This window comes from Salvelinus fontinalis, chromosome 9, assembly GCF_029448725.1.
Source record: "Salvelinus fontinalis isolate EN_2023a chromosome 9, ASM2944872v1, whole genome shotgun sequence".
Lineage (NCBI taxonomy): Eukaryota > Metazoa > Chordata > Actinopteri > Salmoniformes > Salmonidae > Salvelinus > Salvelinus fontinalis.
The window spans coordinates 12,624,515-12,649,861 of record NC_074673.1 but is presented as its reverse complement, the minus strand read 5'-3'; the positions used below and the strand labels follow the sequence as shown (position 1 = coordinate 12,649,861).

At 41.0% G+C, this 25,347-nt stretch overlaps 1 protein-coding gene across 1 annotated transcript in view; it reads right to left on the bottom strand.

Moving 5' to 3' along the window:
• The window catches only part of tmtc3 (transmembrane O-mannosyltransferase targeting cadherins 3), a 136,194-nt gene that overhangs the window by 41,848 nt on the left and 68,999 nt on the right, over positions 1 to 25,347 (bottom strand). The window contains exon 7 of the mRNA XM_055933430.1: positions 9,000 to 9,252. Coding sequence (XP_055789405.1) covers positions 9,000 to 9,252 — 253 coding nt within the window. The remainder of the gene's footprint in view (positions 1 to 8,999; positions 9,253 to 25,347) is intronic.

Here is a 25,347-nt window from a genome sequence, read left to right as displayed (position 1 = left end):
TGAGATTCCCAAAGATTGGAAAGCAGCTGCGGACATCCCCCTCTTCAAAGGGGGGGACACTCTTGACCCAAACAGCTACAGACCTATATCTATCCTACCCTGCCTTTCTAAGGTCTTCGAAAGCCAAGTCAACAAACAGATTACCGACCATTTCGAATCCCACCATACCTTCTCCGCTATGCAATCTCGTTTCAGAGCTGGTCATGGGTGCACCTCAGCCACGCTCAAGGTCATAAACGATATCTTAACTGCCATCAATAAGAAACAATACTGTGCACCCGTATTCATTGACCTGGCCAAGGCTTTTGACTCTGTCAATCACCACATCCTCATCGGCAGACTCGACAGCCTTGGTTTCTCTAATGATTGCCTCGCCTGGTTCACCAACTACTTCTCTGATCGAGTTCAGTGTGTCAAATCGGAGGGTCTGTTGTCCGGGCCTCTGGCAGTCTCTATGGGGGTGCCACAGGGTTCAATTCTTGGACCGACTCTCTTCTCTATATACATCAATGATGTCACTCTTGCTGCTGGTGAGTCTCTGATCCACCTCTACGCAGACGACACTATTCTGTATACTTCTGGCCCTTCTTTTGACACTGTGTTAACAACCCTCCAGGCTAGCTTCAATGCCATACAACTCTCCTTCCGTAGCCTCCAATTGCTCTTAAATACAAGTAAAACTAAATGCATGCTCTTCAACCAATCGCTGCCTGCACCTGCCCAACATCACTACTCTGGACGGCTCTGACTTAGAATATGTGGACAACTACAAATACCTAGGTGTCTGGTTAGACTGTAAACTCTCCTTCCAGACTCACATCAAACATCTCCAATCCAAAGTTAAATCTAGAATTGGCTTCCTATTCCGCAACAAAGCATCCTTCACACATGCTGCCAAACATACCCTTGTAAAACTGACCATCCTACCAATCCTCGACTTCGGTGATGTCATTTACAAAATAGCCTCCAAAACCCTACTCAATCAATTGGATGCAGTCTATCACAGTGCCATCCGTTTTGTCACCAAAGCCCCATATACTACCCACCACTGCGACCTGTACACTCTCGTTGGCTGGCCCTCGCTTCATACTCGTCGCCAAACCCACTGGCTCCAGGTCATCTACAAGACCCTGCTAGGTAAAGTCCCCCCTTATCTCAGCTCGCTGGTCACCATAGCAGCACCTACCTGTAGCACGCGCTCCAGCAGGTATATCTCTCTGGTCACCCCCAACACCAATTCTTCCTTTGGCCTCCTTCCAGTTCTCTGCTGCCAATGACTGGAACGAACTACAAAAATCTCTGAAACTGGAAACACTTATCTCCCTCACTAGCTTAAAGCACCAGCTGTCAGAGCAGCTCATAGATTACTGCACCTGTACATAGCCCATCTATAATTTAGCCCAAACAACTACCTCTTTACCTACTGTATTTATTTATTTATTTTGCTCCTTTGCACCCCATTATTTCTATCTCTACTTTGCACATTCTTCCACTGCAAACCAACCATTCCAGTGTTTTTACTTGCTATATTGTATTTACTTCGCCACCATGGCCTTTTTTATATTTTTATTTATTTATATATACACTGCTCAAAAAAATAAAGGGAACACTTAAACAACACAATGTAACTCCAAGTCAATCACACTTCTGTTTTGTGGCCTGCTGGAGGTCATTTTGCAGGGCTCTGGCAGTGCACCTCCTTGCACTAAGGCGGAGGTACCAGTCCTGCTGCTGGGTTGTTGCCCTCCTACGGCCTCCTCCACGTCTCCTGATGTACTGGCCTGTCTCCTGGTAGCGCCTGCATGCTCTGGACACTACGCTGACAGACACAGCAAACCTTTTTGCCACAGTTCGCATTGATTTGCCAACCTGGATGAACTGCACTACCTGAGCCACTTGTGTGGGTTGTAGACTCCGTCTCATGCTACCACTAGAGTGAGAGCACCGCCAGCATTCAAAAGTGACCATAACATCAGCCAGGAAGCATAGGAACTGAGAAGTGGTCTGTGGTCACCACCTGCAGAATCACTCCTGTTTTGGGGGGTGTCTTGCTAATTTCCTATAATTTCCACCTTTTGTCTATTCCATTTGCACAACAGCATGTGAAATTTATTGTCAATCAGTGTTGCTTCCTAAGTGGACAGTTTGATTTCACAGAAGTGTGATTGACTTGGAGTTACATTGTGTTGTTTAAGTGTTCCCTTTATTTTTTTGAGCAGTGTATATATTTTGTTTGCCTTCACCTCCCTTATCTCACCTCACTTGCTCACATTGTATATAGACTTATTTTTCACTGTATTAATGACTGTATGTTTGTTTTACTCCATGTGTAACTATGTGTTGTTGTATGTGTCGAACTGCTTTGCTTTATCTTGGCCAGGTCGCAATTGTAAATGAGAACGTGTTCTCAACTTGCCTACCTGGTTAAATAAAGGTGAAATAAAAATAAATAAAAATATTTTCTAAATCTTAGCTAGCAAACTAGATAAGTAGTCATCATGAATGAAGTCGGCAATCTACTGCCAAAGCTGACTCTCTCCCCTCTGTTCTCATCTTCCTAGATCTTTCTGCTGCCGTCGACTCTGTGAACCATCAGATCCTCTCCACCCTTTCAGGGCTGGGAGGTCTCAGGCTCTGCACACTAGAATTGCATCCTGCCGCTGTTACCAGGTGATGTGGAGAGGATCTCTGTATGCACCACGTACTCGCACCACTGGTGTCCCTCAGGGCTCGGTTCTTGGCCCTCTCCTCTTTTCTCTATACGCAAAGTCACTTGGCTCCGCCATATCCTCACATGGTCGCTCCTATCATTCTATGCGGACGACTCGCAACTACTTTTCTACCCCCCCCCCTTCTGACACCCAGGTGGCGACATGAATCTCTGCGTGCCTGGCAGATATCTCAGCTTGGATGTCCGTCCACCACCTCAAGCTCAACCTAGACAAAAAGGAGCTGTTCTTCCTCCAAAGAAGCTTGGCGTGACCCTGGACAACACCCTGTCATTCTCTGCAAATATCAAAGCAGTGACTCGCTCCTGCAGGTTCATGCTTTACAACAACCGTGGAGTATGACCCTACCGCACACAGGAAGCAGCGCAGGTCCTAATCCAGGCACTTGTCATCTCCCGTCTGGATTACTGCAACTCGTTCTTGGCTGGGCTCCCCGCTTGTGTCACCAAGCCTCTGTAACTAATCCAGAACACTGCAAAACCCTACACCCTGACCTGAGCATGCTGTTCTGCCACCTCTGGTCTCTTGGCCCTCCCACCTCAACAGGAAGGCAGCTCCCGCTCAGCCCAGTCCAAGCTCTTCTCTGTCCTGGCACCCCAATGGTGGAACCAGCTTCCTCCTGGACAGCAGAGTCCCTGCCCTTCTTCTGAAAGCACCTGAAACCCTACCTCTTCAAAGAGTATCTTAAATAATACCCCTACTCACCTCAACCCTCCCAAAAAATAAATACACAAATAAATAAATACACACATATACAATTGCATTAGCTCTGACTTTGCTGATAGCTACTTTGAGGAAAAGTGTACTTACTATGCCTGTGATATGGTTGTCCCACCTAGCTATCTTAAGATGAACGCACTAACTGAAAGTCACTCTGGATAAGAGCGTCTGCTAAATGACTAAAATGTAAATGTAAATGAGAGAAAACAACTCAAACGTTCATCGGCCGCTGGACATAAACAATATACAACAAGTCGGAAATCTCAAATTCAGAAATGAGTGGTTTGGAAAGAAGCAGTGGCTAACTGCAAGAGTCGCAAAGCAATCACTATTTTGCTTCCCCTGCCTGTTATTCTGTGGAGAAGCAGTGTGGTCCAAGTCTGGGTTTAAGGATTTAAAACTTCTGTCTGAAAAGGTCTCAAAACATGAGTATTTTGCATCACATGTAGACAAGGCTGTTTAACACGGATAAATCCGGAAATCAAACATTGTGGCTCAGCTACACACCGCATATAACGAGCCATCGACCTTTATAACTAACAAGCGAAGGAGAATAAGTATGTGCTTGACAGAATTATAGCATGCATTAAATTGTGTGGTTGTACGAATAGGCTTATAGGTTATATCTTTTTCTTAATCGAAATTATGGCTTTTATTCGCTCATCGTTCCCTTATGCCATAGTTTGTACATCTCCTTTGTTATATTGCTTATATACTATAGGTCTATCTTATAATTTTAGGCAATGTTCCAATTATGCATTTATTATTTTGCTTACTTTGTGTATTAATTAGCTCGTGTGCTTTTCACCGCCAGGAGGAGATACTATATAAATGTTTGGTCTGTAACCATGTTTGCCAGTGACAGTCTATTCCCATTCAAATATTTTTGTTCACAAAAAACGTTCAGGAATAGACCCATGTAATTCCAGTTAATATTGCGAGGGTTATTTAGTTTGTGCAATGTGCTGTCTGTGTCAGTATATTGTGGATCCTCGTGATTGTATTTTCCATCCTTTACACACAACATAATAGAACACTTCAAAATGGTAGGCTAACCACTGACTCTCACCCCCTCGCTCTGTCTCTCGACTTAAAGACTAACGTTTAGGCCTCTTTCTGAATTTATCTGAACTAAGATTTATTTAAATGTATTTTGCTGTCCATTTCTTAAGTGCTGAATGAATAGGACACCTCGTTAGAGCTCGTTGGTTTGCACTAGCTTATAACTAGAGCTAAGTGTTATGAACAAAAAGATTATGATATTTACTGAACATAAATGTAATAAAGTTTGTGTATGATTCAAAAGTCAAAACTCATGTTGGCATTTGTTATTATAGAAGGAGAATGTGGTTCTTATCGACTTACACAAATCCACAAGGAATCAGTAGAAACCATAATTATTTAAGCAAGTCAGCTATTTCAGCTTTGGGTTTTAAAAAAGGCAAGTAAATGAGGCTGAATTAACTGTTTCGCTGCCAGACGAGGCTCCACTGATAGCCAGGTGTAGTGGTGGTAAGGTTTCACTCCATGGTGCTGAAAGGAAAGCTCTGCTGTTGGGACAAGCTTTATGTAGGCCCTAACAGTTTGTGGGCACCGTTATTCACCGCTTTCGTGAATTTAATGTATTGTGTAGTGGCGTTGCTGGTAGGCATCTAAAAATATTGGTTGAATTTGACCCACCAAGATGTACATGCTAAAATCGCCACTGCCTGGGAAGAAGGCAGTTGATTACCAGCATCCCTTGCAGACAACACAACAGCTCATTCAAATTTCACACCTTAAAAAGGGCTCAGTGGTTTCCCAGACCCAGATTAAGCGCTTTCAAATGGAGATGATCAACTGAAAGTGTCCAGGAGTGCAAGAGTAGCCTTATTAATCTGGGTCCCGGAACCCAGCCCATAAGGGACAATTCAGAGTTCTAGGCCTAATTCTATATAAGGATATCTCCGATGTTCTAGATTATCATGCAGCCTCAAGTGTAACAAAAACAGACATTTTATGTCATTTCCACTATCATCAGGACAAACATTCTGAGTTTGGCAACAGTGGTGGACTGAAATAGTTTGGTTTGGAAGACTCTATACTAAGAACAGAAACAATCCATCAATATAGCCAAAACAATGTTTCCTGTTGGTCTAAAATAAGTAGGCTATGGGGGATTTCTGCAGTGAGGATTAAAAAAATAACAAAATCGTAATAAAAGCCAAACCAAATAGGATCTAAATGTAGTCTCATCATATCCTTAAGCTAGCTGTTTAATATGAGCTATGAGCTTTCTTTCTCTTAGAAATCAGAGTAAACTATTTCTTGTACATTATTGTGATTTGTCGTGGTCTTTGCCTCATTGGGAAGGTAAAAGCAACATTGTGAGCAAGTTCACTGACCCCTGTTGATTCACAGAGAGAACACATGGGTCTGTTACTCTGTTACACTCCGTTCTATCACTTTCTATTCCGCTATCTATGGGCAGGCAGAGGATACAGTAGAGCAGATTCAGGGCAGGCATCCACACTGCTGAACTTTCCAGCGCACTAAATCTGCCAAGTTGGGTCATTCAGGAGAGAACAGAAGTGGTGTAAGCCAGGCTGAGGATACGGAGAGATGCCATCTGTTGTGACAAAAGAGTAAAACAACATCCCAGGCTTCTTGGGTATGTTGAACAAGAATATGAATTGTCTTGATGTAGGGCCATATCTTGACTTTATAAACACAGAAGGGTTAGGCTGTGTGTAAAGTAGATGGCACAGTGAGTGAACCTCAACGCCAAGAAGTCATCATTCACTCTACAAGCAGAACAAGTCAAACTTATTGGCTCAACGTGGGAATTTCCACAGTGATGTTTTGATGTCTTTGTCGTGCCTACAGTTAGGTTATGTAATGACCTTTGCAAAGGGCTTTGGTGGGTGATTTGTACACAACATGTCAACCATCTGGATGGTCAGGTTTACAAACAATTAAGGTTACAAATAGGGCTGTCGGTCTCACCGTAATTGACAAACATGTTTAGCATCGCCTGGCTTCACGCATAGCCTACAAGCCACTGACGCAGACCTTTGGACCATCTACATTTTAAAAAGTCTAATAAATCCATTTAATATAGCCTACACAATCACAATAAATCCATTTAATATAGCCTACACAATCACAATAAATCCATTATTTATTTTAGATAATTCTAAATAAACATGATATGAAGAAAATGTAGTCCATTTCAGAAGAACAGAATAGCATACTTTGAGTTGTCCTTATGTTAGGCTCTGATCTGGCTATGCCATAAGGCTGTGGGCTGCACTAGTTAATTTAGCAGACAACATTTGCTTAGAATTCCGTGGAATTATTTCATTTTATTTTATAGTATGAAGAATATAATTGAACATAGCTTGCTAAAATAGAAAGGATATTTTCTCCAAACAATTTCGAAGGAAGTGCACACATGCGCACAGTCGGTTATTTCAAACATGAACATATGCTTTATTCTATGTTGAGCGGTTAACAAAGAAACTGGTCCTCTTATATGCTTAATTTAGAGGTATATATGCAACTTTAGTTGTGATACAAACGTTGGGCTATATGTTCGGATTTTTAATACATTCTAAGGCTGCATGATGGGACTCTAATGATGATTTGAAAAAAGTCGCAAGCTGCACATACTTCAGTCTCATTCACAATTTGACAAGCACTTGATAATATTCTCACCAGGACTTGAATTATCCCAGCGGCACCCCCTTGTGTAGCCGTAATGCCCCATAAAACAATCCATGCCCTTTGCAGCCAAAGTGGGTGTTGTGCCCTTCGGCTGAATATAATAATTATAATTCTCGGCTGCTGTGCATCGAAGCACTTCACACTCACATGGCTCTCTCAGATGTAGCCAATGCCTGTCACGTGATTGGCTCCTTTTCACAGGCATTTCAGCTAAGAAGTAGGCTACAAGTGAATGAAGACAGACACACCGGGGACGTTACTGAGCATATTGAAGATGTTTGAGCTGTTCACATTTAGCCTACTTTTCGTCAGCCAACAAGATGAGTGGGCTTAACGAACAGCAAAAGCACTAGCCTATGTCAATCTACTATCCCCCATAGTAAAAAAAAGTTGACATATTCCTTCGGTGCAATAAATAAATACTCCAAACACTCTGGGACCGTTGTGGGATGCAATCGATAAAATTAATACAACCACTAGCATAAAAAAAAGTTCAAAAGCAATGAGGCTGATGCAACAGAACAGAACTTTTATCTTAGAATGTTAAATTATTAGGCTAATTCCGGGTTGGTGCTCCCCCTTGGGTTATGCCGTGGCGGAGATCTTTGTGGGCTATACTCGGCCTTGTCTCAGGATGGTAAGTTGGTGGTTGAAGATATCCCTCTAGTGGTGTGGGGGCTGTGCTTTGGCAAAGTGGGTGGGGTTATATCCTTCCTGTTTGGCCCTGTCCGGGAGTATTGTTGGACGGGGCCACAGTGTCTCCCGACCCCTCCTGTCTCAGCCTCCAGTATTTATGCTGCAGTAGTTTGTGTCGGGGGGCTAAGGTCAGTCTGTTATATCTGGAGTATTTCTCCTGTCTTATCCGGTGTCCTGTGTGAATTTAAGTATGCTCTCTCCAATTCTCTCTCTCGGAGGACCTGAGCCCTAGGACCATGCTTCAGGACTACCTGGCCTGATGACTCCTTGCTGTCCCCAGTCCACCTGGCCGTGCTGCTGCTCCAGTTTCAACTGTTCAATTATTATTATTTGAACCTGTTGGTCATCCATGAACATCTTGGCCATGTTCTGTTATAATCTCCACCCGGCACAGCCAGAAGAGGACTGGCCACCTCTCATAGATATATGTATTTAAACAGCGAAAGGAGGACGCTTTTAATGTGGTTCATTTTCATGCCAGCCATGTAGGCTATACTATGTTGTAAAGCGAAGCAATGTGCTTAACATTAGGAAAGTTGATAGATAAATACATATAGTAAGCCTAGCCAATAGAAAGCTGATGGGATCCTCATCTTTTTAATAGATGCCATCCAAACTCTGTTTTCTCACGCAACTGCATAGCCTATAGAAAGGTTTCACAAAATGAGCTCATGGGCACTCATGAACTGTTTGATTAGATTTCAGTACATTTGCATTGACGTCAGAGTGATTAGAGGGACAACAGTGTGCTGAGTACCAGGCAGTTGGAAAGTTTGGTAGGCTACTAATGATCAGCAGCATCAGAGCTTGGAGAAGCCTAATTGCGTGACTAAACAGTCATGTGGAATTTGAATGCCGTCATGACCGCTGGTGTGGAGGTAATACGGTAAGCCGTAACAGCCCTAGTTACAACTGGTAACTTCAGGTCAGAAACAAACCGTACTAGCGCAGAAAAATTCCACACCACAGATAATAATTTCCATGACAGCTGCCAAAGGCACATTGGTCAATGCAACGTGTAAGAGCAAAAGAAGAAAAATAAATGTATTATGATCTGGCAAAACCACAACAATCAATAAAAAGGCAGCGAGATTCACTTATGCACTGTATGACAAGTCTTCATAAACCACAAACTCTCACTCCACTAACCATGAGGACGGTCTTGGCGGAGGAGTGTGAGTGGCGGAGGCTATGGAAGGCCAGCAGGCCCAGCAGGCTGTAGAAGGCCAGGGTGGCCAGGTTCCTCAGGTCTAGAGGGCTTTCCACCAGAGGAATGGTCCCCATGGTCCAATCACAGCAGAGCTCCGAGGGGTTCAGAAGGAGCCAGGCATTCAATGGCAGCAGGTAGTTGAAGGTCAGCTGCCGGGCCGGAGTCGGGCTGACAGCTGCGGGGTTGTCAAACCTGGAGAAGAGAGGGGAAATGGAGGGGTAATGATGTTAGGGACCATATAGGATGGAATCACAAGCTAGAATATAAAATTAATAATATCTGCTAGCCTAAATGTCCATGTTCTACTTCCGGTCCTTGTTAAAGGTAACAATCCTTAGTGGAAGTGCCTACTATTAGACACATTATTCGTAAATTGTGTGAATTTATGGAGAAACAAAAATGTAGTACAACCGAGGCGAAAGGGTTATATATGCTAATGGCTGCTAATCTGGTTTTGTCCTGCAAGTGGCACTTCGTGCTTGTGTCAAGGAATGGGACCCAACTTCTTACTTCTTAAGATCCATGTGTACAGGTGTGGTCTGCCAGTCAAAAGGACGACAACCCGACATGGGATGGGGGGAGGTTTTTGTGGGAGGGAAATTGTAGAACAACTTAGAGCCAGCTGGAGCAACAGTATGCTTAGCAGGGCATCTATCAAAGTACAACTACGTGGATATCGGAAAGGCGTTGATTCTGGTGGTACTGGTAGATATCAATAAGTATCTCAAATTAGTGGCAAGGATTGTGGTAAGTATACTACATGACCAAAAGTATAGGGACACCTGTTCGTCGAACATCTCATTCCAAAATCATGGGCATTAATACAGAGTTGGCCACCCCTTTGCTGCTATAACAGCATCCGCTTTTCTGGGAAGGCTTTCCACTAGATGTTGGAACATTGCTTCCATTCAGCCACAAGGGCATTACTGAGGTGGGGCACTGATGTGGGGCAATTAGGCCTGGCTCGCAGTCCCGAGTATCAATTCAACCCTAAAGTATTCGATGGGGATGAAGTCAGGGCTCTGTACAGGCCAGTCAAGTTCTTACACACAGTTCTTACACACCAATCTCAAACCATTTCTGTATGGACCTTGCTTTGTGCATGGAAGGGGCTTAGCCCGAATCATGAAAAACAGCCCCAAACCATTATTCCTCCTCCATCAAACTTCAGTTGGCACTATGCATTTGGGCAGGTAGCGCCCTCCTGGCATCCGCCAAACCCAGATTAGTCTGTTGGACTGTCAGAAGGTGAAGCGTGATTCATCACTCCAGAGAACACATTTACACTGCTTCAGAGTCCAATACACACCCTTACACTACTCCAGCCAACTCTTGGCACTGTGCATAGTGATCTTAGGATTGTGTGCGGCTGCTCCTGTTCTAGTGCTGACGTTGCTTCCAGAGGCAATTTGGAACTCGGTAGTGAGTGCTGAAACCGAGTACAGACGATTTTTACACGCTACGCCTTCAGCATATGACGGTCCCATTCTGTGAGCTTGTGTGGCCTACCACTTCGCGGCTGAGCCGTTGTTGCTCCTAGACGTTCCACTTCCCAATAACAGCACTTACAGTTGACCGGGGCAGCTCAGCAAGGCAGAAATTTGACGAACTGACTTGTTGGAAAGTTGACATCCTATGACGGTGCCACATTGAAAGGCACTAAGCTTTTCAGTAAGACCATTCTACTGCCAACGTTTGTCTATGAACATTGCATGGCTGTGTGCTCGATTTTATACCTGTCAGCAACGGGTATGGCTGAAATAGTCGAATCCACTAATTTCAAGGGATGTCCACATACTTTTGCATATATAATGTATCTCAAAATATGACCCATCATGATGATTGGGGAATTGAGTTTAGCTAGCGATAATTCCAATGGTTTGGCTGACAATAGGCAAAGAGCAGTTTTTACATGGCTAAAGGAAAAGGATTACCATAGTTATTGTTTACAGGAAACTCATTAAATATGTTCTGACAAAATGGCGTGGGAAAAAGAGTGGGATGTTATGATCCTATAAAAAAAAAACAGATATTGACGTTCAATCAGTTTAAATAGATCCTCAAGAAAGATGGATTGCAATGAATATACTGATGATAAACAGATATGGCTCCTAAATGTATATGCATTTAATATTGACGATCCAAACTTCTTCAAAAATATTTATAATAATCTAATTTGTCTCCAAGATACAGATACGTATTATAATTGTAGGGGACTACAACACAGTTTTAAGTATGTAAATGAACAGTAAAGGCAATCATACTACCAACTATCACCCTCTGGCGCTCAGAAATTCTGAATATTATGGACAAGTTGGAATTGACTGATATTTGGAGGCTTAAAAACCCAGATCTCGTAAAATATAATTGGAGGCTTAATCAAGCTAGTCGGATTTATTATTTTCTCATATCCTTTCTATGGTGGCAAAAGTGAAAAACAGTATTGATTGAGGATCGAATGCAAATAAGATCAACTTATATCCCTCCATATAATTATGACAGACTTTCAACGAGGAAGGGGGCATTGGAAATTTAACTAAGGTTTATTGACTGACAGTACTTCCTTGGCAAAAACTAAAGAATTCATATAACTTTTTCTTGCACAATACAGGTTCAGCAGAAACACTTATCGCATGGTATGCCTTTAAATGTGCCTTTAGAGGCAATTAAATTACATTTCCATTGCAAAAACGGTATCAGTCAATGTAGACAAGACTTCCAACAGAAATAGAAAATCTAACATTACAAAAAGCAAAATAATAGGACTTTGAGGAAAGATAGGGTTTCACTCATCTAAAACCAGCAAATTAGATGAAGTATTTCTGAAACCTTTAACTTCTTATGGCTGAAGGGCCAGTATTGAGTAGCTTGGATGAAAGGTGCCCATTGTAAACGGCCAGCTCCTCAGTCTCAGTTGCTAATATATGCATAGTATTATTAGTATTGGATAGAAAACACTATAAAGTTTCTAAAACTGTTTGAATTAAGTATGTGAGATTAACAGAACTCATATGGCAGGCAAAAACCTGAGAAGTTCCAGTTCCTTTTAGGATTTTTCCTGGGGGTGCCATATTTTCAACCAAGCTCTTATTGAAAATACAGAGAGATATTGATGGGTTTTCACTTCCTACGGCTTCCACTAGATGTCAGCAGTCAATAGAACTAAGTCTGATGACTCTAATGTGAAGGGGGGTCGAAGGAGACAGAATTTAGTATGAGGTGCCATGAGGTGACCATGCATTCAACACGCGCGTTCACGTGAGAGGCAGCTCCGTCCCATCTCTCAATTGAAATCGATTTAATTCTCCGGTTGGAACGTTATTCAAGATGTATGTTAACAACATTCTAAAGATTGATTCAGTACATCGTTTGACATGTTTCTACTGACTGTAACGGAATGTTTGGACATTTCGTCACATTATAGTGCTCACGCTTTGAGACTTTGGTTAGGGTATTTGGTAAACAATTCGAAAGTAGCTAATTTGACATAAATAACGGACATGAATGAACAAATCAAGCATTTATTGTGGACCTGTGATTCCTAGGACTGCATTCTGATGAATTCATCAAAGGTAAGGAAACATTTATCATGTATTTTCTGGTTTCTGTTGAGTCCAACATGGTGGCTAATTTGGCTAATCATCTGAGCTCCGTCTCAGATTATTGCATGGTTATATTTCCGTTGTTTTTTTTTTTTTTATCTGACACTGCGGTTGCATTAAGGAGAGGTATATCTATAATTCTATGTGTATTACTTGTATTATAATTTATATTTATGTTGAATATTTATGTTGAAACGATGTGGCTATGCAAAGTCATTTGATGTTTTGCAACTAGTGAATCTAACGCCTCAATGTAAACTCAGATTTTTTAAATATAAATATGAACTTAATCAAACAAAACATGCATGTATTGTGTAACATGAAGTCCTATGAGTGTCATCTGATGAAAATAATCAAAGGTTAGTGATTCATTTGATCTCTATTCTGGTTTTTGTGAAAGCTATCTTTAGCTGGAAAAAATGGCTGTGGTTATTGTGGTTTTGTGGTGACCTAACAATCATTTGTGGTGCTTTCGCTGAAAAGCCATTTTGAAATCGGACACTTTGGTGGGATTAACAACAAGATTACCTTTAAAATTATATAAGACACATGTCTGAGGAATTTTAATTATGAGATTTCTGTTTTTTTGAATTTGGCGCCCTGCACTTCGACTGGCTGTTGTCATATCGATCCCGTTAACGGGACTGCCGCCATAATTAATATAGAAACGCAACCAAAAATGACCTACAGAAAATAGACTTAACAAAAATATAAAACTCACCACGCAACAATTTCAACAATTTTACTTAGTTACAGTTCATAAGGAAATCAGTCAATTTAAATACATAAATAAATGGGTCCCTAATCTATGGATTTCACGACTGGGGAGGGGCGCAGTCATGGCTAGTCCTGGAAGGAAATAGGTCCACCCACTTGGGAGCCAGGCCCAGCCAATCAGAATGAGTTCCCCCCCCCCCCCCAAAGGGCTTCATTACAGACAGAAATACGCCTCAGTTGAAGCTGGATGGTCCTGGGCTGGCATGATTACACATGGTCTGCGGCTGTGAGGCCGGTTGGACATGTTGCTAAATTCTCAAAAACAAGGGAGGCGGCTTAGGGTAGAGAAATTAACATTAAATTCTCTGGCAACAGCTCTGGTGGACATTCCTGCAGTCAGCATGCCAATTACATGCTCCCTCAAAACATCTGTGGCATTGTGTTGTGTGACAAAACTGCACATTTTAGAGTGGCCTTTTATTGTCCCCACCAAAGGGTGCACCTTCAACACTATTTACTGTATGTACTTTGGATGGTGTCCAAATCTTTGTGTCCCTGCTTACAAATATCTGGGCATCTGGATAGATTAAAATCTTTTTTTTTTAAGCATATTGATGAGTTAGTTGAGAATAAAAATGGTCATCTTGTATAGAAATAGGCCATGCCTCTTGCTAAATAGTAGAAAGCAGATTACTCAGTAGAAGTTCCAATCGGTGCTAGACTATGGCAACAATCTACATGAACACAGCTGCCACTTCATTAAAAGCCTTGATGCAGTTGATCATAGCGCTCTGTGCTTTATTACAGGCGTTAGTTTTAGTACTCATTATTGCATTATCTACCACTAAGTTGGTTGGCCCTGATGTCACGTAGGTTGACACATTGCTATGTTTTCATGTAAAAAGCCCTTTTACAAAAACTCCCGCTGTACCTAACATCAATACTAAACTTTAGACATGAGTTACCACACCTAGTCTCAGGGATGGAAATTCCTTTGGTCTCTACTGAGTTAGGTAAATCAACTTTTAGTTTTCCTGCACCTTATTTGTGGAAAAACCTTCAAAATGTTCTTAAATGTGATGTTTTGGTGCCTCTAGGGAAATTCAGAAAACTGATTGAGGAACTTATTACTGATGGTTTTTGTTTTTGTTTCTTTTTTATGACTGTTTTTCTCACTGCTTTCATTATGTATTTATATTTTGAGGTGTGTATTTTCTGTAATTTATGTAATTCAGGGCTCATTTGTAAAAGAAACCTTGGTGTCAGTGTGTCTCCCTGATAAAATAACGGTTAAATATATATTTTTTAATTCTCCAACCTCAGATGACGATGAGTTTCATGATATCCTTCTCCCCCAAAATAATGTTAAACTATCTGCAACACACGAAACATTTTTGTTCAGGCCCAATTACATAGGATAATTAAAGTTGCAAATTGATTCCTTTCAGATGGGGAAAACCCCTGGCCTTGACAGCATTCAAATAGATATATCAAACTTTTTATGAACCATTTTAACATCCATTATTATCATGTTTTAATTACTCTTACATAAATGTCAAACTGCTGTACAAACAAAAAGAGGGATGGATCTCTATCCAACTGAAGCAGGAGCCAGGGGTGGCAGGACAAAGACCCAGTATCTTTTAAAAAAATGGAATACCCCTCACCCTTCAATGTTGGGATGCTAAAATATTGGCAAAATGTACTGCTCATAGAATTAAAAAAGATTGTACCTGATATTTTTCATCTCAATCAGACAGGATTCTTAAAAGGAAGATATATTGGAGATAGCCAACTACAAGAAATAATTGAAAACTATGAAAATGCAGGGAAACCAGGTATAATCTTTATAGCAGATTTTGAGAAAGCTTTCGAGACAGTACATCTAGAATCTGTTCATAAGTGCCTGGTTTTATTATTTTTTTTACTTTGGAGAATCTCTCATAATATGGGTAAAAGTCATGTACAACAATACTTTGTGAAATAAAAAAACCTTACTTCTCTGAGAACTTTGAATTGTCAAGAGGATGACAACATTAAGGGGCAAAACATTTAATGGTTAGAGACAAAAGTATTAAATGTACGCTGATGATTCAAGTTCGAGTCATCAATCTTCAACCTTGAAGGGCCTTAATGAGGACCTGGATAATTTCTCCAGTTTCTCTGGACTAAAACCCAACAATGATAAGTGCTATATTTACAAAAGTATTCAGACCCTTTACTCAGTACTTTGTTGAAGCACCTTTGGCAGCTATTACAGCCTCGGGTCTTCTTGGGTATGATTCTACAAGCTTGGCACACCTGTATTTGGGGAGTTTCTCTCATTCTTCTCTGCAGATCCTCTCAAGCTCTGTCAGGTTGGATTGGGAGCGTCGCTGCACAGCTATTTTCAGGTCTCTCCAGAGATGTTCGATCAGGTTCAAGTCTGGGATATGGCTGGCCACTCGAGGACATTCAGAGACTTGTCCCGAAGCCACTCCTGCATTGTCTTGGCTGTGTGCTTAGGGTCGTTGTCCTGTCGGAAGGTGAACCTTCACCCTATATCTCTTTGTACTTTGCTCCGTTCATATTTACCTCAATTCTGACTAGTCTCCCAGTCCCTGCCGTTGAAAAACATCCCCACATCATGATGCTCCCACCAATTCAATTTGCTTTATTGGCATGACGTAACAATGTACATATTGCCAAGATGACCAACATGCTTCACTGTAGGGATGGTGCAAGGCTTCCTCCAGACGTGACGCAATCTTGGTTTCATCAGACCAGGGAATCTTGTTTCTCATGGTCAGAGTCCTTTAGGTACCTTTTGGTAAACTCCAAGCGGGCTGTCATGTGCCTATTACTGAGGAGTGGCTTCCACTGGCCATTACACCATAAAGGCCACTGTTCTTGGGAACCTTCAATGCTGCAGAAATGTTTTGGTACTCTTCCCTAGATCTGTGCCTCAACATAATGCTGTCTCGGATCTCTACGAACAATTCCTTCGACCTCATGGACTGGTTTTTGCTCTGACATGCACTTTCAACTGTGGGACCTTATAGACAGGTGTGTGCCTTTCCAAATCATGTCCAATCAATTGAATTTACAACAGGTGGACTCCAATCAAGTCGTAGAAACATCTCAAGAATGATCAATGGAAACAGGATGCACAGGGTCTGAATACTTATGTAAATAAAATAGTTTCTAAAAACCTGTTTCCACCTTGTCATTATGGGGTATTGTGTGTAGATTGAGGAGTATTATTATTTATTGAATCCATTTCAGAATAAGGTTGTAATGTAACAACATGTGGAAGGGAAGAGATCTGAATACTTTGCGAATATACTGTATATCAACAATCACACCAAGAGTCTAATTAAATCTGTCTTTTCACAGCTGCAACAAACCGTGTGTGATTCGGGCAGACACACACACACCACACAGCTAGTGGGTAGGGTTAAGCTGCATTTATATTGGTATGACCTGGGCCAATTAAGTACCATCGCTTCTCTGTGAATTAGAGTTTGGCGCAGTCTGCCCGTAAGTCAAATGCATTTTTGTTGAATTCCCAGAATCTGAATTCCTTGTCTAACCGACATGCTATCATGGTACATTTGCTTGCGCCAAGCTGAAAACAAGCTTGGGTAAAGAGAGCAGCCCGTGAGGAGGACAGGGAGGGGGAGGAGGATAAGTAGTAGTAGGACGAGGAGAGGAGGCAGTGCGAGGACAGGGGGGACACCAAGGCAACTTAACAGTGAATTCACTTGGCTGTCTAGTACGTACGTGGTTGGTTCGAGCCCTGAATGCCATTTGGCAGTTTAAAAAAAATACTTTGTTCTAATTACATTAGTAACCAGTTTATAATAGCAACAAGGCACCTAGGGGGTTTGTGATATATGGCCAATACTGAGTAAAGGGTCTGAATACTTATGTAAAGGTAATTTAAGATTTTTTTTTTAATTATACATTTGCAAAAAGTTCTAAAAACCTGTTTTCGCCTTGTCATTATGGGGTTGTGTGTTTAGACTGATGAAGATTACATTTTATGTAATCAATTTTAGAATAAGGTTGTAACGTAACAAAATGTGGAAAAAGGGAATGGTCTGAATACTTTCCGAATGCACTGTATTTATTCATGGTTCTACCGACCCAGGAAAATAATTTTTCAAATCATGTGAGAAAAACTTCTCTCCCCATAGGAATACATTGCCTGCTCCCCTAAATTCAACCTGAAGCCTATGTGGGTTATGAATGCCTTATGAACCTGTCTTCGATGACTATCCATCAGGCCACTATGAGGTCTACCTGTGTTGATTCTAAGCTTCCTGGAGCAACCGGAAGTGGTTAAATTCACCCTAAAGGTGTTTTGATATATCCAACCTGCAGTTTGCGATAAATACTGCAGTCAACCCTGTGTAAATCAGTCAGTTCTTAACGTAAAGACTTTAAACTCAGGATTCTGTAGCCTACCCCAATGAGGATATGTGTTTACTTTTAGCTTACTGTGCCAACCGGAAGTGCCTTAAATTGGGGTCAAAGGGGCTTTTTCGAAGGGTTAAAAAAGTCACATCTTTCCAAAACTTCAAATGTGTGATTAGACAACCCTCATGAACTGTAAATCAGTCATTTATCCCAACAGATGTCAAAGAATTTTTTTTTTTGAAAACTGTTCTAGAGCTCAAGTCGATAGTGCGTGGTGAGTTGTGGCTCTAGAAGGTTCTCAGACCGAGAAACAGCCTTGTACATTCGCAATAACTTCAATTAATTTTGACCATTACGAAAATGACAACATTTAGAAAAGTCCCAGAGTCGCAAGTCTAGGTGCATTGAAACCTCCTCGGCCCATAGAGACGGACGCTAACGTTTCTGTCCGATAGCTCATTCAAGGACCCCGTAGCTACGCCCTGAAAATGTGGAGTTTCAGCACCAATTTAGGTAGCTGCTCAGGCTCCAAATGACCTATCGAGCCGAAACTCGGGATTCGGGGTCGCCTCAGCTTGGCCTACACATGTCAGAACTGGACCGCAGCTAGTACGTAACTACGTGTTTTATGTTTTTATTATGGTTTAAACCGAATGCGCTGTGAATTTTGGGCCTGCTCTGAAATATGTGATAGTTGGCTTCTAAACGAGATGGAAAAAGTGGGTTTGGTGTCAGTTTGTATCAGCTTGGTGTCAGAATGATATCTAATTGACTGATGGACGCTGACCTGCTGGTTGACTTTTGTCAATTTGCAATATGTTTAACTTCTCTAGGATAGGGGGCAGCATTTTCACGTTTGGATGAAAAGCATAACCAAATTCAACTGCCAGCTACTCATCCCCAGAAGATAAGATATGCATAATGTTAGCAGATTTGGATAGAAAACACTCTGAAGTTTCTAAAACTTTTTGAATCATGTCTGAGTATAACAGAACTTAATTAGCAGGAAACCCCGAGGACAAACCATTCAGATTTTTGTTTTGTTTTGAGGTCACTCTTTTCAATGGATTTTCATTGGGAATACATATTTCTAATTGACCTTCTTGCAGTTCCTACCGCATACACTGGATGTCAACAGTCTTTAGAAATTGGTTGAGGGTTTTTCCTTTGTGTAATGAAGAAGTACGGCCATTTTGAATCAGGGTCACTTGTTGTGTCCTGTTTGTTAGACGCGCATGACCAAAAGGCTAGCTACAGTTTGTTTTAATCCTGTATTGAACACAGATCATCCCATCTTCAATGTTATCGATTATTTACGTTAAAAAATACCTAAAGTTGTATTACAAATGTAGTTTGAAATGTTATGGCAAAGTTTACAGGTAACTTGAGATATTTTGTAGTCACGTTTCACAAGTTGGAACCAGTGTTTTTCTGGATCAAACGCGCCAAACAAATGTACATTTTGGATATATATAGACGGAATTAACCTGTTGAGGATGGGGGCGCTGTTGTGACTATTTATGCTAATCGTGTAATTTTTGAAACGGCTTCCCACAAAATTCTTGATCGTACAATATGCATATTATTATTATTATTGGATAGAAAACAGTCTATAGTTTCTATAGGAGTTGAAATTTTGTCTCTAAGTGGAACAGAACCCATTCTACAGCAATTTCCCTGACATGGAGTCAGATTTCAGAAATGTTGGCCCCTGATCTGGAGTCAGATAAAAGGTCACAGTTATTGCTATGAGTATACGGACACTGCTTACGTCTTCCCCTGGATGCCTTTACGTGATGACGATTTGAATGGGGTCGATTGCGCGTTCACAGGCACTACAAATTAAAAAACCCTGTAGCTAGGAACTCTTTTCTTGCTGCGTAATGCGCCTGGAGGACATCGACCTGCACTTGTTCCAAGCATTAGTGGAGGGAGTAATATTACTCTGGTCATGTTTCTACTCGTTATGGGAGTTAAAAACATCATAAGGTAGTTAATTTAAAGCGTTTTATAGCAATTTATATCCGTTTAGTGCGATTTTGGGACATTTATTTCTGAAACGCTGTGAATTGCTGGGCACGCTTCCAGTTCATCCCGAACGCAGTTGGCATTTCCACATGGCAAGAGGACAGCTTTCCACCAAAAGACGATTAGACCCAAGAAAGGATCCTTTGCCCAAGATACTGATGGAAGAACAGCTCAAAGTAGGACATTTTTATTATGATAAATCGTGTTTCTGTCGAAAAATGTTAGTGGTTTAGGACGCCATGTTTTTTGACGTAGCTTCGCTTGGCGCAAACTGTATTGAAAAGTAAGGATAATTAAAAAAATGTAATTCCGCGATTGTATTAAGAATTAAATTGTCTATCAATCCCTGTCCACCCTATATTTTTTAGTCACGTTTATGAGTATTTATGTATAAGAGTAGATCACTGTCTAATATGGCGCACGGACATTTTCTCACCAGCTGGGCTACATTTCACATTGTCTAACCATGATTTTGGTGGCTAAATATAAACATTTTCGATCAAACTCTATATGGATTGTGTAATATGATGTTACAGGAGTGTCATCTGAAGAATTCTGAGAAGGTTAGTGAAAAAATTAATATATTTTGGCGATGTTGACGTTATCGCTCACTTTGGCTAGAATCAATGCTGGGCTGCTATGTGCTATGTGCTATGCTAATATAACGATTTATTGTGTTTTCGCTGTAAGACACTTAGAAAATCTGAAATATTGTCTGTATTCACAGGATCTGTGTCTTTCGATTAGTGTATGCTGTGTATTTTTACGAAATGTTTGATGATTAGTAAGTAGGTAAACACGTTGCTCTATGTAGTTATTCTAGTCCATTTGTGACGGCATAGGTTACAATTGCACCCACCATCTACCTGAAATATGCACTTTTTTCTAACAAAACCTATCCCATACCATAAATATGTTATCAGACTGTCATCTGATGAGTTTTTTTCTTGGTTAGGGGCTATAAATATCTTAGTTTAGCCGAATTGGTGATAGCTACTGGTGTTGGTGGACAAATAAAAGATGGTGGATTATGCTAATGTGTTTTTAGGTAATAGATGTACATCTTTACATATTGTGTCTTCCCTGTAAAACATTTTAAAAATCGGACATTTTGGCTGGATTCACAAGATCTGTGTCTTTCATTAGCTGTATTGGACTTTAATGTGTGAAAGTTAAATATTAAAAAAAAAAAAAAAAAAATTGAATTTCGCGGCACTGGTTTTTCAGTGGGGGTGGGGGGGGAGTGCCGCTAGCGGCACCCTCATCCTAGACAGGTTAATCGAACAAAAGGACCATTTGTGATGTTTATGGAACATATTGGAGTGCCAACAACAGAAGCTCATCAAAGGTAAGGCATGAATTATATTTTGTATTTCTGCGTTTCTTGTCGCACCTGCAGGGTTGAAATATGCTTCCCTCTCTGTTTACTATGGTGCTATCCTCAGATAATAGCATCGTTTGCTTTCGCCGAAAAGCCTATTTGAATTCTGACATTTTGGCTGGATTCACAACCAGTGCAGCTTTAATTTGGTATCTTTCATGTGTGATTTAATGAAAGTCTGATTTTTTTAGTAATTTATTTGAATATGGCGCTCTGCATTTTCTCTGGCTTTTGGCCAAGTGAGACAGTAACGTCCCGCCTAAACTCAGATTTTTCTATACAAATTAAACTTTACCGAACAAAACATACATGTATTGTGTAACATGAAGTCCTATGAATGTCATCTGATTAAGATCAAAGGTTAGTGATTAATTTAATCTCTATTTCTGCTTTTTGTTACTCCTCTCTTTGGCTGGAAAAATGGCTGTGTTTTTCTGTGGCTATGTACTGACCTAACATAATCGTTTGGTGTGCTTTCGCCGTAAATCCTTTTTGGAATAAGACATGTTGGCTGGATTCACAACACGTGTAGCTTTAATTTGGTGTCTTTCATGTGTGATTTCATGAAAGTTGGATTTTTATAGTTATTTATTTGAATTTGGCGCTCTGCATTTTTACTGGCATTTGGCCAAGTGGGACATTAGCGTCCCACATATCCCAGAGAAGTTAAACAGTGAATAAACATCCCCAAATGGACATGATGAAATCAACACAACGAGCGATGGAGAGGAACCACTATCACTGCCCGGCCATCCTGAGTTCATCGGGCCAGTCAATTTTGCATTTCTATATATTGTCTGTGAGTATAATATTGTCTGTGAGTATAACAATACTTATTCTGCAGGCGAAAACCTGAAAAATTTAACCCGGAAGTGATATTTAAAAAAAATCTGTGTTTCCTGGACCGTCTATCCTCCATTTAAAGGGGTATCAACCAGATTCCTTTTCCAATGGCTTCCCCAGGCTGTAACCAGGCTTTAGACATTGTTTCAGGCTTTTATTTTGAAAAATGAGCGAGATGTTTCAAAAGAGGTCAGGTGTCCTCTGAATAGTTCCTGCGCGCAAGAGAGGGGCCCCCCATTTTCCTTTTGTCTCTTAAAGAATAGGTTATGGTCCGGTTGAAATATTATCGATTATGTTTGTTAAAAACAACCTCAGGACTGATTATAAAAAACATTTGACATGTTTCTACGACCATTACGGATACTTTGTGGAAGTTGTCGAACGGAACAAGGCTGTAGTTCAACATAATGCGCAACTCAAATAGCGTTTTTTTTGTGATAAAAGTAATATTTATCGAACAAAAATAACATTTGTTGTGTAACTGGGAGTCTCGTGAGTGGAAACATCCGAAGATTATCAAAGGTAAGCGATTAATTTTTTTGCTTTTCTGACTTTTGTGACCATGCTAATTTGGGGCTAGCTGTTGTAGCATTGATTGCTACACTCACAAAAGCTTGTATTTCTTTCGCTGTAAAGTATATTTTCAAAATCTGACACGATAGGTGGATTAACAACAAGCTAAGCTGTGTTTTGGTATATTTCACTTGTGATTGCATGATTATAAATATTTTTTGTAATATTTATGCATTTGGCGCTCTGCAATTCTAGCGGTTGTTTAGGAAAGTGATCCCGTAAAAGGGATCCGTAGCGCAGAGAAGTTAACTAACCTCCAAACAAGATTCAATTCCATACACCACTCCTTCTGTGGCCTCCAACTGCTCTTAAACGCTATTAAAACCAAATGCATGCTCTTCAACCGTTCGCTGCCTGCACCCGCCTGCCCGATTAGCATCACTACTCTGGACGGTTCTGACTTAAAATATGTGGACAACTACAAATATCTAGGTGTCTGGCTAGACTGTAAACTCTCCTTCCAGACTCATATCAAAAATCTCCAATCCAAAATTAAATCTAGAATTGGATTCCTATTTCGCAACAAAGCCTCCTTCACTCATGCCGCCAAACATACCCTCGTAAAACTGACTATCCTACGGATCCTCGACGATGTAATTTACAAAATAGCTTCCAATACCCTACTCAGCAAACTGGATGCAGTCTATCACATTGCCATCCGTTTTGTCAACAAAGTTCCTTATACCACCCACCACTGCGACCTGTATGCTCTAGTCGGCTGGCCCTCGCTACATATTCGTAACCAGACCGACTGGCTCCAGGTCATCTATAAGTCTCTGCTAGGTAAAGCTCCGCCTTATCTCAGCTCACTGGTCACGATAACAACACTCACCCGTAGCACGCGCTCCAGGAGGTATATCTCACTGGTCATCCCCAAAGCAAACAACTACTTTGGCCGCCTTTCCTTCCAGTTCTCTGCTGCAAATGACTGGAACGAATTGCAAAAATCGCTGAAGCTGGAGACTTATATTTCCCTCTATCTGTGAACATCAGCTATCCGATCGCTGCAGCTGTACACATCCCATCTATAAATAGCCCAACAAATCTACTTAACTCATCCCCATATTGTTTTATACTTTCCTGCTCTTTTGCACACCAGTATTTCTACTTGCACATCATCATCTGCTTATCTATCACTCCAGTATTAATTTTCTAAATTATAATTACTCCGCTACTATGGCCTATTTATTGCCTTACCTTCTCACGCCATTTGCACACACTGTATACAGACTCTTAATTTCTATTGTGTAATTGACTGTACGCTTGTTTATTCCATGTGTAACTCTGTGTTGTTTGTGTCGCACTGCTTTGCTTTATCTTGGCCAGATCGCAGTTGTAAATGAGAACTTGTTCTCAACTAGCCTACCTGGTTCAAGAATGGTGAAATAAAATAAAATAAATACTTTAAAATTGCCCGAGCAGCACCAGAGCATCTAACTGTAATTAGTTTAATAAATTGTTCAGTGATGTGCATTAAAACTAAAAGTGGATTTATTTAATTTGGACACCAACGTGACATACCGAAATACTCATCATAAAACATTTCTGAAAAATACATGGTGTATAGCAAATGAAAGACAAAGATCTTGTGAATACAGACAATATTTCCGATTTTGTAAGTGTTTTACAGCGAAAACATAATATAGCATTATATTAGCTTACTACAATAGCCTACCACACTACCGCATTCATTCATCAAGGCACGTTAGCGATAGCAAATCAAATCAAATTTTATTAGTCACATACACATGGTTAGCAGATGTTAATGCGAGTGTAGCGAAATGCTTGTGCTTCTAGTTCCGACAATGCAGTAATAACCAACGAGTAATCTAACCTAACAATTCCACAACTACTACCTTATACACGCAAGTGTAAAGGGATAAAGAATATGTACATAAAGATATATGAATAAGTGATGGTACAGAACGGCATAGGCAAGATGCAGTACATGGTATAGAGTACGGTATATACCTATGAGATGAGTACTGTAGGGTATGTAAACATAAAGTGGCATAGTATAAAGTGGCTAGTGGTCCATGTATTGCATAAGATGGCAAGATGCAGTAGATGATATAGAGTACAGTATATACATATACATAAGAGATGTGTAATGTAGGGTATGTAAACATTATATTAGGTGGCATTGTTTAAAGTGGCTGGTGGTACGTTTTTACATAATTTCCATCAATTCCCATTTTTAAAGTGGCTGGAATTGAGTCAGTATGTTGGCAGCGGCCGCTAAATGTTAGTGGTGGCTGTTTAACAGTCTGATGGCCTTGAGATAGAAGCTGTTTTTCAGTCTCTCGGTCCCTGCTTTGATGCACCTGTACTGACCTCGCCTTCTGGATGATAGCGGGGTGAACAGGCAGTGGCTTGGGTGGTTGTTGTCCTTGATGATCTTTATGGCCTTCCTGTGACATCGGGTGGTGTAGGTGTCCTGGAGGGCAGGTAGTTTGCCCCGGGTGATGCGTTCTGCAGACCTCACTACCCTCTGGAGAGCCTTACGGTTGTGGGCGGAGCAGTTGCCGTACCAGGCGGTGATACAGCCCGACAGGATGCTCTCGATTGTGCATCTGTAGAAGTTTGTGAGTGCTTTTGGTGACAAGCCGAATTTCTTCAGCCTCCTGAGGTTGAAGAGCCGCTGCTGCGCCTTCTTCACAACGCTGTCTGTGTGGGTGGACCAAATCAGTTTGTCCGTGATGTGTACACCGAGGAACTTAAAACTTTCCACCTTCTCCACTA